The sequence below is a fragment of the Anarrhichthys ocellatus genome, unplaced genomic scaffold (genome assembly GCF_004355925.1).
Source record: "Anarrhichthys ocellatus isolate YVR2014 unplaced genomic scaffold, GSC_Weel_1.0 scaffold54, whole genome shotgun sequence".
NCBI lineage: Eukaryota > Metazoa > Chordata > Actinopteri > Perciformes > Anarhichadidae > Anarrhichthys > Anarrhichthys ocellatus.
This window is the reverse complement of record NW_022280084.1, coordinates 1,140,160-1,155,321: the sequence shown is the minus strand read 5'-3', so window position 1 is coordinate 1,155,321 and position 15,162 is coordinate 1,140,160. Positions and strand designations below refer to the sequence as shown.

Genomic DNA, 15,162 nt, shown 5'->3' with positions numbered 1-15,162 from the left:
CCCCCCCCCCGTTTAACCTGCCATAAATCGGACCTGTCCTTTGTCTGGCGCAAACATTGTCTTCTAACAGGGCCATCGCAGCCTTTGTGTTGATAATGCACAACCATGACGCACCAGTGTGAGTCATGAAAGCTCACCGACTGATGACACAAAGCCAGGTCAAATTCATGTTTATCATTCCAAAAATACCCATTTGTGTGAGCAGAAATGTAAGCCTGTTATTCATGTAGTAATGAAATCATGCTCGGAGAAAGGAGGCTGTTAACGTGCTCATTAACAGATAATCGCACAGCAGGTAGAACTCTGTAAAGACTCTCCGTTGAGACGTGTGATGGGATGAAAAAGGTACCGTTTCAAATTAAATGGCTCAAATTCTTCCTTTGACATCATTCTTCTGTTTCACAGCATCCCAAAGGTCTGTCTACGCAAAGCACCGCCCCCTCAGTGATAACATTTAACACCAAAGATGTTGCCAAAATGTAGAAAAAAATCATTTTATTGTGGATTACTCACAATATATAATACTGGTTGTTTTCCACAGATCGCCTCTGTGGCGGAGCTGGAGGATGACGAGTCAGTCACAGACACACAGAAGAGACGGGTGCTTCTCTCCAGGCGTCCATCTTATCGGTGAGAAGACATCAAAGAAAGTTAAACAAGTTTAGACATGAGACGGATATCTATACGGGATATACCTTCATTTAACAACCGGGAGTCAAATAATAAATAATAATCTTTCGAATCAGGGAAGTATGGACGACGTCATACGTCAGCAAATTGAAGTTAACTGCTGCAATAAAGTATGAAAAACATGAAACCAAAGCATGATAAACAATATAAAGTCTGTAAAGTGTAAAGTCTTATAACGTTAAACTGTGTGTGTGGAATCACTTTATGGAACTCTCTTCTCTCCCGCAGAAAAATCCTGAATGAGCTTTCATCGGACTCTCCGGCAGTTCCTATAATCAATGAAGAGAGGGCTGAGGACGAGGAGGACGAGGAGGACGAGGAGGAGGAAGAGGAAGAGGAGGAGGTGCCGGTCTCCAGTGCTGCCTCTGCAACAGTGCCGACCTCAATCTACCAGACCAGCTCAGGACAATATAGTCAGTACACATGTAAACAGGGCCCACCCTCTACTGTTCGATAACATAGAGTGGTATTTACTTACAGCCTCACTTCATTGTGTCCATGTAAATATTCCATTTCCTGTAAAGTGCAGCAAACTGTGGGCTTAATCCCATGTTTTCTATCAGTTAAATGTGGTAAATAGCTTAAAATACAACAGTACCCCCAGTGACAAGAACCAGGAACAAAAAACAGGATCAGAGTTGCTGCGTTTGCCGTAAATTAGCCGGGAAGGAACATCATTTTAAGCCTCGTGACGATACGACTCATAGACCAGTTCACAGTTTTAAACGTTCTAAATGTCTCCTGTTGCAGTGTGTGTGAATGACAGAAGCTGACAGGGAATACACATGGACCCAAGCTGCCAAGCCTAGCAATGCAGTTCAGTTGAAACAGTCTGTACTGTTGACTTAAATACAGTTTCTCATTGTTTTACTAAAGATTCAACCACGAGGGTGTCATGTCCCTTTAAGACTACCAACTATCAGTCATCTCACATTTTCTATTAGAAACATGAATGAAACTTTCTAAATACCTGACATAACTTAACTATTCCATTTAATTCCGACTGCAGCCTAGTTATCGCTGAACTTTGACTCCACACAGTTGCAATCACTCATGGGGGAGCCATGCAGCTGACCAGCCCAGGAGTTGAAGCCTTTCATGGGGCCCAGACCACGACGGTGGCCAGCTCTCACGTCCCGCAGCCTGGAGCCACGATCCTGCAGTGTGCAGACTCCACACAGCAGTTCTACATTCAGGGAGGACAGGTGCTCGTCCAAGGTAGGGTTCAAAGCATTTTGAAATTTCATATGTGCATATTTAGACATTTTGGAATCGCGTGTCGCAAAAGAAGGTGGTCATTTCCAGGTCCTCTTAGCATGTGGAATAACGTTCATCTCAACAGGGACATGGCTTGAATTGAGGCTAAAATGACGATCTTGTGTGAATCAAATGTAACATTATAATCCTCAATAGAAATCATGGGATTAGGACCTAGAATGAAATTGAGGGATTGTGTAAAAGAAAATGTACAAGACACACCCACAACCATGGGAGCCATAGTGAACAGTTTATCCTGGGGGCCAGTACATTACAAGCAGGGCTGAAAAACTACAGAATACTGTAAAGTGTCGGTATCATTAGGGATGTTAATATACAGTTTGTACTAGCACCAATCATTTTGTAACGTCTTCATTTGACTCCTGAATGAAGCTTTGATTCCTTAAACCTGTTTTATTACAATATTCAATGAATCAGTGAGATTGAATTGATACCGTTTGAGTCATACCACAGACACAAAATGGTGCGAGGGCTTACATACCAGTGACTCACACATGTAATAGTTTGTCACCATCAGCACCATCACAGTGGAGACGGAGGACGGTGTAATAGCTGGACTAATTGACTGTGATTACAGGGCAATCTCGAGGAGAGGATGATATAGAGACCAAAACCAAAGAATATCACATCAGTGGCCACATCTTTTCCATTTTGCCACGGACGATGAGTACGTCCGTGGGAAGAATAGGGTTTCAATCCGTGCCTTTTTGGTTTTTGTTTCTTGGTTTCATAGTGACATATAGCTTCTGTCCTTCTGGATACGTTTCACCTTAACCCCTGAAACTATGAACATAACAATAAACACAAAGACCTTGTCAGAGTGGATATTATTTGGGCTTCCATGAATACTAAATAGCAGAATAACAGCAAATAAAATACCAGAATTAAACTAGATTGGAAATACATATAGAAATAAGATGTGAACAAATAAGCACACAGTATCATTCAATACATTACATTCATACGTTAAAGTTGCAGCCAATTAGAACAAATGTAACAAATTATAAAGAAAACAATATAGAACAAATATCTTTCTACTCACACCATGTTAAGCATTTTTGAACTGGAGGAACTTCTTCGTACTTCTAAGAACATAGTTCTAAGATCCCTCAATTTTCCTTGTATTTCAGAGTAGGTACTCTCACACCACAAGAGGAACTATGAGTGGCGTAAGTGTCCGGTGATTGGTCAAACACATGAGCCAATGCAGCACCGGCAGTCTTTTAAAAACCTCTTAGACAACACAAAACACAAACAAAATGGAGGAAAACACGCACAAATGGACCAACAGTGAAGATCAGAAGTGAACTCGTTCATGAGTGCACACCCAGTGAGCGAGCTTGTAGCCAACATAGCAAACTCGCCGATCTCCCAACTGGACATGTGTGCGAGCGGTGCTGGCCAGTTTACGCCACTTCATAAAAAGGCCCTTGAAGATACGTAGATCTCGGGGGAGCTTCCCAGTGGGTTCCACTCAGGATGTCCAGAACTGTTAAGTCCAAACGCCTAGAGTTACGCAAAAGGTTATCAATAGTTTTGAAGGGTTGTGCACTCTGCTGTAACCTCTATCTAATTGAGCACAACTCAACGGTGTCTCCTTTACTATTTGGAAGCCAAAATCCAGCATAGAGAGGCTGAGTGAATGTGGTCTGGAGTCTGTTGAGGAGAGTCATGGTTTCAGAGACGCTGTAGAAAGACAGAGAACCTGCTCTGTGATCCAGGTACACTCCTACTCTGGAGGACCGAGGACCGGAGACAGAAGTTCTGATGTTGTTGTGTTTGAATTGATAACCGTTTTTGTAAGAAGCTAATCCCCAAGACTTGCTGTTGTTTCCAAATGCACATGCATCAAAGGGTCAATGATCTGCTCATATCCTTGTAGGCGACTGCTATTAAAATTTCCACTCCGCTTCTCTTCACCTCCCAGTAACAACGTCCAGTCAGGCCCTCGTTGCTCAGGACCTACCACCTTTCCAGAAATCTGTCCGGGTGCCAACGGTAAAGTTGAGGTGTTTTCACCAGTGTTGCCTTTCTGTTCCCCTCAGATAACAACACATGTGTGTGTACTGTGTTTGGATCCAGTGTGATTTGACATGAATACCGTGAGAGTTCAGCTCTTGTCTTGGGCCCTGGCGGTATCAATAAAACATCCACTTCAGTCACTGTCCGTGAGATCTTTGGCCATTCCTCATTGAGAACCCCGTGAAGTTTATCTCTTACCTCCGTCACATCTTCCAAGTACTGAAGAGGACGGGTATAGGAGCTTGGCAAGTCTGTGGATCCATCGAGACAGGTAAGTGAAGGCTTCCTATGAAGAAAATGGGTATCATCCGTTGTGTGTGGGAGCAGCTCCAGCTCAGCGTCTTTCCTTCTCAGATCAGAGATCTCCTCCTCCAACTTGTCCTGAAGCTCTGTGACCCGACTCACTTCACTTTTCTGCCGAGATCGGATCTGCATCTTCACCTCATGACTTTGCTTCTTAATCGTACTAATTAGCCCAGTGAAGATCTCCTCACTGTCATCTACTGCTTTATCAGCAGAGCGATTGAGAGCCTCCACCTCCATTTGAAGAACCTTCACGTCCTTCTTTTTCTTCTGGATTCTCTGCTGGATAGTTTGTCGACTCACCTCGAGCTCTCTCTGCCTCTCGGTCCTCTGTGCTGCAGCTGAGACCGTGTTGTGGCCTGTGTTCATCCGTGGAACCGAGATAACAGGCACATTCCTGATGGGTATGGCGGTGAACACTCTTCATCTTGTTGTGAGGAGAGCAAATGTTCTCTCGAAGCTTCTCGGTGAGGCTGACGAGCTTGTGTCTTTCAAGGAGAGGGGATTCATGGAGATGTTGCTCACATTAAGAAGCCTGACAACTCAGACAGGACTTGAGGGCTTTGCGCTTCCTCCCAGTGCAGACATCACAGGACACATATTCAGGTCCAGCATAGGAGCGATCAGCTTGGAGTCCAGTCTTCTTCAGTTCCTCCACTAAATCAGCTAACATGGTGTTTCTCACCAGGACAGGCCTTGCTGTGAAGGTCTGTGTGCACTGAGGGCAGCTGTGGATTGTTTTCTGATTCTCTTCATCCCAGACGTTTCTAATACAGCTCATAAAGTAGCTGTGTCCACAGGGAGTAGTGACCGGATCCTTCAGTACATCCAGACAGATCAAGCAGCCAAGCATTTCTGGGTCAAAATTCTATCCTTGCTCTGCCATTTGTAGGTGAATTTGAGAGGCTGATTGCTTCACTCAGCCCTCTGTTTGTTTTCTCATATGTATTTGGCGATCAGCTGCGAATGGGCTTGTCTGATCTTGCAATTTGCTTTGTCGTTGTAGACGCCCATCCTTTTACTGCCAGACCTCAAAAGTGGGCGGGAACACAGAAATGTCTGAGCACAATGGAAGTCTGTACCTGAGAAACCAGGAGGACGAGATGGTTAAGCCTTTCACAGTAAGATCAATGTTAAAAGGAGCTGTGTGTGTGCTCAGCATTTGTTTTTGACTTTTCTAGTTGCTTGGAAATCTTTAGGGGGAGATTGTGGTTCAACAGTATATGCCACATTGAAGTGGTATGCATCAATGGGAAGCTGGGAACCTGATGATTACTTTGAGATGCAGTGTGCAGTGTTTCAAGTTGTTCTAGTCATAAATAATGAATTAATTGTTGTTGAAAGTGTAAAAGGGCTGAGAACATTATGATGGAAGTATATGAAGTTCACCATGCTCTATTATGTCTCGTAAGTTGTTGCCGCTTTTTTGTGTTGTTACCATTTATTACACAGATTTGGTGCTAAATTTACCCTCGAGAATTGATGAAAATCTCAAATCACAAATCCCTCAAAAATACAAACTTTGTTGAAGAACACCATAGAAAAATCCATGCTATGATTTGCTATCAAATTGGATGGCGAGCACTTCTGGAAACTGCTCAGAAAGTCCCTTATTGTTCATATACCTAGGAAAGCCATACATCCTCTGAATACTCTAGGTCTCCAGTTTTAGTTTCAGGTCATTTTATACAGTGACGTCAAGTTTCAGAAAATGGTTTCACTATGTGAAATAGCTACTAAATGGAGAATAACCAGAATAAGATGTTTGAGCTCATTGGATCAACAATAGTTTCAGCTTTCCAGTGATACCAAAGTTCTGCTATTTCAAGACTATTTAGAGACCCCAGTATCCAGAAATATTCAAGTGGACCATTTTTAGAAAAGGTGTATAAAACACATGTATACTGCAGTCAAACAACTGCATGGTTTTTGACCAAAACTGCATTGGATAAGCATAAAGTAGGTATGTCTGTAACATAGAAGCAGTTTCATTCACATATCTTGCGGGGCGAGAGGCTTCAAAACTGAGGCAACTACAACCTCTGAAAGACGGTGATCGCCGGCAATCCCGGGGTTCTGAGAGTTGGTGAAGCAGCCAAATCTTGTTCGCTTGTTCCTCTTAAACGTTTTACTCATTCCCTATCGGATCCATCAGGCAGTCAGATCTATTCTTTTCATGGGCTCTGCTAAATATCTGCTATGCTCTAGAATTCAGCAATATGAGTCATGAACATGTTGTGATGATTACTATAAACAAATAATGTAAATGCTCAATTATCTTTATTCTCTCCGTCATCCCACCTCCCGTCTTTTAAAGACACACAGGCACACAAAATAACTCCCATCAGGGTGCTCAACAGTTTGCACGGCAGCCGCTTGGGACACAATATCCTCTTGTTTGTTGAGCGTCTCTCTGCGTCACCAGTGCTAAAAATACAACCCCTCCACTACCAGCTCTCTCCCTCCCTCCCTCCCTCCCTCCCAGCTCACATTGTGTGACTCTACTTTACCGTCTTATCCGCGGGGGGAGGGAGGGAGGGAGAGGGGAGGAACTCTAATCCGGGGTGTTTTACTGACTTCAGCGGGCAGGAGTGATGTCATTGTGATGTCAATGCCTGTAATTGTAATCGGGCTGCAAAGTTGACGAGTGACCACTCCGACGCGGAGAGAGCTGAGAGGGAAAAGGGAGGAGGAGAAAGAGGCTCTGGCGAAGCAAAGGAGTGAGGGTAGAAGAGTGTTTGGCTGCCGCGGTGCTGGATTATTGGAAAGAAGAGATGGCTGTGACTGGGGATGAGACTGAGTCAGGTACAGTGTCGCTCACACTTTGTTTTAAAAATGTGTTTTGTGCAAAAGTCACTTTTCTTTTACTCTTGAGATGTTTATTGGACTTGAAGAGCTTCTGGGGTTACGCCCACCTGTAAATAAACAGTGAATACAAATATGCTATTTGGACAAGATTTTTTTAAACTGTAAGAGGACATTTTTTTTATTTCAACAATTGTGAGAGCAAGACTTTTTCTTACAGAGAAATATTTATGACATTTGAGTTACTTTTCTGCCACTTTTACTTCATGCATGGTGAAATTGCAGAGGACACATGGCGCAGATTGGAAAGCTGTCATTCCTGTTTCACCACAGGAACGAACAGCTCACGCAAAAAAAGAAAAGCGTTTTGGTTAGTTTGCTCAACTATGTTCCTGTTAGTCCGTCTCCCGCTGGTACACTTGCGCACACACTCACACATTCTGCTCTCTGCTGTCAGGCAGAAAGGCAGTGGGGGAGTGTTTGTGTGTGTTTGTGTGTGTGTGGGGGGGGGGGGGGGGGGAGATAGTTGCCGGTTTGACGTCACTCCAGTTTCCTGGAACAGAGGCCAGGCAGGGAGGAGGGAATGCAAATCGGGCGAGTGAGACGCACACACTGACGTCAGCACAGCGCGAGTCACTCTGTTATCACAATGACAGAGAGGGTGTGTGTGTGTGTGTGTGTTTGTGTGTGTGTGTTTTGACAGGAGAGGGGGGGGGGGTAGAAACTTCTCAGGAAAGTGAAGAAGAGAAACTGAAGCAGTGAGAGACATCAGGTAGAGCAGTTAACAGCAGAGTCATTTGTCGATGATTCAACTCGTACGTCTCATGACCCACATCCAGGAAGCTGCTTGTTTTTCACCTTTTAATGACAAATACAATCAGCTACTGGTCAACGGCAGCACACAGTGGTTCACTTTGTGGTAAATACAACATACTTATTGAAACCTATGGACAGTCTGTGGGGAAAATTTGAGCACACAAAACATGAATTTGTTCTTTTGAATTAATAATACGTGCACATTAACGAACAGTTTGTTTCATTTTGACCAATGTTCTTTTATTTTACCATATTTGTAAGGGATGTCAAAGACATGTTTCTTAAGTATTTCCATGTATCACTGTCCAAATTCTAAAGAAATGGCTTTAAACCCAAACAGCTAAATAACTGTTTATTCTGCACAGTGTTAGGCTAATACAGCAGCCAAGGCTGGACAGACTTATTGAAACACTATTTAACAAGGTGACAACCTAACATTATTAATATGATGGAATGAATTCAAATCCAAAACACTTGCTGCTAGTCTGCTGCTAACACAATGCCAGATCATAAATGACTAATCTGTGTGCACAAATGAAGTACTTCAAGAGCAGAAACTATTAATTAGTGCACACAAGTACTCCGGATACCTACTCTGCTAGGTGAAGATCTTAACATGTTGTTGTTATTATTATTATTAATATGATTTTCTTTTTAGCCAGCTTCTAGTGGCCATTAGAGGAACTGCATGTAAGTCATGTCTTAAAGAATGTTACAGCAAATTAAAAGGAGTCACGGGCCAAAAAATAGTGTTGTACACCGGCATGATAATAACCACTGATAGAGAAACAAATGGAACCACTTTATACCCCAAAACAGGTCGGGTCGGTTAAATACAGATACCGGTTCACGAGGACCGTCGAGGTCAGAGGAAGTTCATCTTATGAGGCAGGAAGGAGAGCGGATGAGCACTCTTGGCTGAAGTTGCTGTTTAACATCCTGTGGCGAAATAAATTCATGTTTGCTGTACTTTAAATGTGAAAATGTGAAGAAACGCACTGTGTGACTGAGAAAAATGTTATTTCATGTATCCCATTTTTTATTATAAAAGAGAAATAAGGGCAGCAAAAAGTTACAGAACTTGGAGTCCTAAAGCTTCTGCCCCCCCCCCCCCCCCATACAGCTGCCACAGGAGACATCCCCGCCTACCAGCTGCGTTCGCCCAACTCGGGCCTGGCTCATAGCATCGTGATGGCAGCGTCCCCGGGGTCCATGCAGAACCCCCCACCGCGCTCTGAAGACACCACCCGCAAGAGGGAGGTCCGACTGATGAAAAACAGGTAGGAGATGCTAATGGAGGAGAAATAAGCTCATAGGACAATAATGGTTCAAAAATGCAGTCGCTGAGATGAGTATTTGGGGCGCTAATGGCCTTAAATGTTTGAGTCTCCTTTTCTATCCTACAGTAGAGCATATCTCTCCGAATGGTGAATCTCACTTTGGGATGAAAGTTAAAAGATACACAAGTTATCATTTATAACAGGTTTTAAATGATTCAAAGAGCCAACCAGGGCTCCATCAATCCCTTGGATTGTGCATTGCTTGCATTTTCTCTGGAGCCTAAATTACATGTAGGCTCCACTAGGCTACATACATTTTCAACAAGTGACTCAAACATGTCTCTCTCTCTCTCTCTCTCTCTCTCTCTCTCTCTCTCTCTCTCTCTAGGGAGGCAGCTCGTGAGTGCCGCAGGAAAAAGAAGGAGTACGTGAAATGCTTGGAAAACCGTGTGGCTGTGTTGGAAAACCAAAACAAGACCCTGATTGAAGAGCTGAAAGCGCTGAAGGACATTTACTGCCACAAAGCCGAGTAGCAGCGGCCGTTTCTGGTCACGAGCCAAAGACGGCGCCGTTTACAAAACTGCCACAGCAAAACGACAAAAAAAGAAAAGACTTTGGAACAAAAACTTTGTTGTCTCCGCTCACTCAGGCCTGGTGTCCCGGGAATTCGAACAGCTTGAGCTTTGCCAGTTATTGCCCTTGTTCTTATCTTGCGCTCTTCGCATGTGAAGCGTCGCACGCGCTTCGCTCGCTGTAGCTTTCGTGCACGCCGACGAGAGGCAGTTGAAGGACAGGAACCGGAAGAGGAAATACAGGTGCTTCCTGAAAACATAGTGAGGGGTTAAAGAGAGAAAGAAAAAAGACCCGGCAGGTCAGCCGGGTCTCGCTGCCGGCAAGTCCCTCTGAGGTCAGACGAGGTGCACGCAAAGCTACGCAGACGCAACTCCACCGTGTTTACCCGACAACGTCATCTGCGTCGTCTACGCTTCCGTTGTGGGCCGTGTCATGCATTCCTTCATGCAAAAAAACCAAAACACTTTGAGCTTTTTGTTTGTAGAGCGATTTGGATCTTTTTGTATAGACGTTCTTTCGTTTGGTCAATAAAAAAAAAAAAAAAAAAGGTTCTTTCAAGACGCACGTGAAGAATTCAAGATGGCGGTTTATGCACAGAGCTGCAAACATGTTTCACACCAAAGTAGCGGCCGGGGCTTTATCTGAATCATTTTTCGTCTCTACAGTGAGTTGATTGTAACATTTGAAATGACGCAACTGCTCGTCAGTCAAAGCACAGAAAGTACCAGAATATGTATTCTATTACATTTATTTGAGGAATTTCACTCCACAAGTTTGTATATTATTTTAGAAAGCAAATGTAACCAAGTGGCTAACATGCGACACAATTGAATCGACTATTCTCTACGGAATAAAACTTTTGTAAACAGACATCTGAAGATAACTCACTGCTTTACTGTCACGCAAGCGTCTTTTTCACATCATAGATATCCATTGTGGTGTAAAACTGTATTTGATTATGGCTGGATATTAAAATGCTCTGTTTTAAAGGGTGATGCCAATTTCTTTCCTTTCCTTTTTAAAAAAAAAAATGTAAAGACATTTTATTTTAATGATAATATATCGTGTTGTGTTGATGTTTCTGGTGATTTTAAAAACTGCTTGCTTTCTTTTTGTCTCTGTAGTTGAGTTTGTTCCACTGAAGAGAGAGAGAGAGAGAGAGAGAGAGAGAGAGCATGAGCATCTCTCATGGCTGCCAAAGCTCTCTATTTAACTAGCGCTTAGCTCAGTGACACCACGATGACTGTTGTGACCTGTCATGGTTTGTCTTCACAGAGGAATGGCCGTTTGCTAAAAAATTGTTAATAAATTTATGTTTAATTTGATATCAACTGAGTTGGATTCATCTGCATGTAGTATTATTTGTTGGCTCTTATCTTTTACCCGGTGTTCTCTTCTCAGTGTACTTCCTTTAATTGAATTGTAAAAACCCAAACTATTTTTGTTTATCTAATAAAACATTCAAATGGGACAAGGGTTGTGACTTATTGCTCACCCAACGCTCAACTTCCTCGGTAGGTTTCACAGAACAGAAGACATTTACAAAGTGCTGCCGCCGTCTGGTAGTAAGAGGTACTTCAATGTTTTCTGTCGAGGGAAATGAGAAGGAAGAGGACACAGTTTGATGTTCAAAAGTTCGTTTCTTTAAAGGATCCCCATTACATACACTACATGATAAATGTAGTTGCATTAATATGCATACAATTACATTCATATATATATAATGAAAAATCCATGTAGAGTTGATGTTTAAATGAATGAGAATCCATTCCAGCGTCATTTAAAAAGAATATGCAGCGGTATTTCTTTTGCATGCAGATGACAATCTGAATGGAAGGAAGCATCACTCTGTGCTGGTTAATATTACTGCACGGACATGAATACCTCTGCTTATACTTTTTAAAGGATTATTTATGGAGTAGATACAATTGATTTTCTTTGTTTTTAAAAAACAAAATCAGCAGTTTAATTATGATAGGATAGAATGATTTAGGCTGACGACAACTTGCATCTTTAACACCTCAAATGTTGTAATCGCTATACAACTGAAGTGGAAATTCCTCTTTGACTACATCTTCATCTCAATGGGATCTTGTGAAAGCATCTTGAGGAGCGTTTTGTAAATTATTCGTCACATTCCCACATTGGAGCTCACTGTAAGACAGACGCAGCCTATTCTTGTTCACGCCTTAGCACATCTAAGGAAGTCTAAGTTGATTTGGAGTTAATGATCGATAGAAAAACATCTCACAGAGCCTTGTGAAGTTATTATAAGTCAGTGATGGAAGACAACTCTATGAATAAATAATTGCCGATCGTCTATTCAATCCTCTCCTTTGTGAAAGTGTGGCTGCTTTTGTTTTTCTTGGTGTTCATATCAGCCGTTGTAGCTGAGGGTGAAGGGAGGAGTGGTTCACCGCAACTTGTTTATCAGCAGTGTCGTTTCCTCCGGTCCCTAAAGGTCACAGATGATGTGACGTCCACCTACGAACAGATGCAAACTCAGTTTTATTTTGGTAGTCCTGGCAACAAAAGGTCAGCTCAACCTTTGCTAAGTAACAAGATGTCTTCATTCGCCTCATATCTCACTGAATGGGATAAAAAAAGAAGCAAACTAAGATTTCAGGAGCCAGTGACAAGAAATTACTTTAAAAAAAGGGGATGTGCATGAAAATGAGTAGTTTCCATAGTAACATCTGGCGATATCACGCTGACCTCGAAGGGGATGATGGGATGGATCTCTCTGTTTCTTTGTTGAAGTGGGGTTGCTCTTCTTCGTGCCTCATATTCATGTGCTTCTCCCTCGCATTACAAATTAGTTTTCTCTCAAAATGACAACACACGCAGGAACAGGGAATTAGGCTTCTGTCTTTATCTCCTACACACACACACACACACACACACACACTGCATACACACATGAAACTCTCTTTCTCTGTTTTGATACATTCTCACACACACACACACACACAGAGTGGTGACTATGATGCTGAAAGGGAGCGTGCCTCTGATGGAAACCTTGAAATGAGTGTTTATGAAGAGAAAACCTTGCCGCTCCCCGACACTGAATCATCTTATCTCTTTGACATTCTGCCTCTGCTCTTGAAACGTTACAGAGTTTTCACTGACACTTAAAATGGTTTAAATACATGTTTCGCGACTGTTCAACGTGTATGAGTCGAGTATCCGTCATCATTGACCTTTACATTTATTTCATTCAAGCACATATATGAAAACTCTCCATGCATAATAACGATTTAGTTCTATTTCCTGGTGGAGTCAGTACCAAGTCAATTGCTGTTTAAAAGTGCACTGTTTAGTATTTACTCAACCCCTGAATCTGCATGTATCATCTTCCCCCTCCAGAGCCGGAGCGTTGCAGTGTGGGAGGCTCTTTAATATTTCATTCTGTTACCTCTCAAACATCTTCATGGCCTTTGGTCCAGTTTGACCGGAGTGGAAATTTCCACCTAGAGACTAAACCGCCTACCAGCAGCGAGCCGAGGCCGACTGCCTTGACAACATGAACTGTGCTCCACTGTGGCGGCTCGAGGAGGACCTCTGCTGTCCGACACACGCTACTGCAACAACAAGCTCCGATCCTGGAAACCAAACGATAGCCGTGAGATGTTTCGTTGGTTTAACTTAAGAAGTGGTAGTTTCCTTGCCGCCTTAAAATTGGGAATGAACAGAACTCATACTGAATGTTCAATTTCAATAAAAAACTCATTTACTTTCACCAACTGCATGAAAATATGGCAATGTTGAGACATTAAGTTAATTCAACTGTAATGCAGTGATCTCAATTTTTAACATTATAGTTATCATGTGTCACCATGTTTGGTCCGATTTATGTTTTGCAAAAGTGGAGCTTCTTCAACAAGAAGGCTCCTCTCTAGAGCCTGTTTGCTGCTTTGTCTATTCTGGGACATTCTGTAGAGACTAAGCAAACAAAAACACAACAATTATTTTATTAATATTATATTCCATTTCGGCCAATAAATCCCCCGAAATCCTTCACACTGGACCTTTAATAAATCCATACAGATGCAATACCATGGGTTGGCCGCAAGATGTCACTATTTTGCAGCTTTGGGCCCCAATAATACAACCATCTAGGTGAGCTCGTTGGCAAACCAAATAATCCTGGAAATAACTGCTATCTATATATTTTTTGGGTCCTTTGCCAACTTGTCTTCTTTGAGTCCACCCACTGACAATGAGATTAATTTCAACATTATAGAATCTCTTAAGGGCACTTAAAAAAAGAAGTATCCACACCTTTTTGACAGCCTTCCCCCAATGCATGATTAATTAACTCTACAAAACCTTGACCCAAATCATAACCCAGTCCTTAATGGACTAGAACCCTTTAATATAGTCATGTTAACTTATATCACTCTCTCTGATTATTATCTCTCTATCCGCGTGAGAGCACTTGATTCTCGACATGAATATAAACAGGTGCAGCATCACCTGTCTACTATTACAGGTTATATCTACGATTTAAATGCGCTCTGTGCAAGTTCAGATGACTCACTTATTTGATAGGAAAAAAAAAGTTGCCTAACAATAACCCATCTAATGACCAGATGAATAGATAGACGTGGATGAATCTGTTAGGATAAAAACAAAACAACAAATAGGTCCATATATATATATCAGCCTTATCAGCAATACATCATGGTATTATCTGTGTCACCCGTCCTCTTATCTTCTCCGCTCTGTCATGCGTAAACACCCACTTGAACCGGAACCTTTTCTCGGGATTTGCAGCCCTCCCTTGTCGGTCTATCGCCCTGACAGCCAGCCAGCCAGCCACACCACCGATCCCCCCCCCCCCCCACACACACCCACACACATTCACACACACCCACACACACCCACTCCTGCTACACGATGCCTGGGATAGCGGCGGCAGGTCGGCCCGTTACATACATCTGCTACAACCGGTGGAAGTGACATATTCATCCCCGCGCGTCAGCCTACTCCGTGGACACCGACCGTTACCGGGATCCATGGGCACTGCTGTACGGATGCACCCCGTGCGCTCTGGTGATCTACGGTGACCGGCTCGCCCCGGTGGAGTTGGCAAACCCGTCGTTTCAAGTTCCTATTTCAGCGGGAAGGAATTGTTAACGCTACATCTGAGGGGTGCTCGATAAGAGGGGGAAGAAAGATGGGGAGCACGACCTCTTGCTGCGTGCCCTCCAGCCCCAAGCTCCGCAGAAATACCCACTCCCGGCTGGAGTCGTACCACCAGGAGTCGGAGCTGAGCAGGGAGGAGACGGGATGCAGCCTGCAGCACATCAGCGACCGGGAGAACGTCGACGGTAACAATATAAAGAGTGTTTAGGCTGTCACCACGACATGTGAGAACAATAAGAAACAAACA

General features: G+C 43.1%; 2 protein-coding genes across 8 annotated transcripts in view; both read left to right on the top strand.

Annotated features, from left to right (window-relative positions):
* crema (cAMP responsive element modulator a) overlaps positions 1-10,844 on the top strand; it is a 16,127-nt gene extending 5,283 nt beyond the window's left edge. For 3 of the 5 annotated variants that reach the window (XM_031870692.1, XM_031870690.1, XM_031870691.1), the window contains exons 4-8: positions 542-630; positions 919-1,103; positions 1,732-1,908; positions 9,038-9,194; positions 9,583-10,844. In XM_031870692.1, the coding sequence (XP_031726552.1) occupies positions 542-630; positions 919-1,103; positions 1,732-1,908; positions 9,038-9,194; positions 9,583-9,727 (753 nt within the window). In that variant the 3' untranslated portion in view covers positions 9,728-10,844. Of the gene's footprint in view, positions 1-541; positions 631-918; positions 1,104-1,731; positions 1,909-3,895; positions 7,099-9,037; positions 9,195-9,582 lie in introns of those variants that run through there. The other 2 variants (XM_031870693.1, XM_031870695.1) reach the window with 2 other exon arrangements.
* Positions 10,845-14,619: 3,775 nt separating this feature from the next.
* The window catches only part of LOC116396241 (cyclin-Y-like), an 18,409-nt gene continuing 17,866 nt past the window's right edge, over positions 14,620-15,162 (top strand). For 2 of the 3 annotated variants that reach the window (XM_031870726.1, XM_031870725.1), the window contains exon 1: positions 14,620-15,100. In XM_031870726.1, the coding sequence (XP_031726586.1) occupies positions 14,947-15,100 (154 nt within the window). In that variant the 5' untranslated portion in view covers positions 14,620-14,946. The remainder of the gene's footprint in view (positions 15,101-15,162) is intronic. The other variant, XM_031870728.1, reaches the window with a different exon arrangement.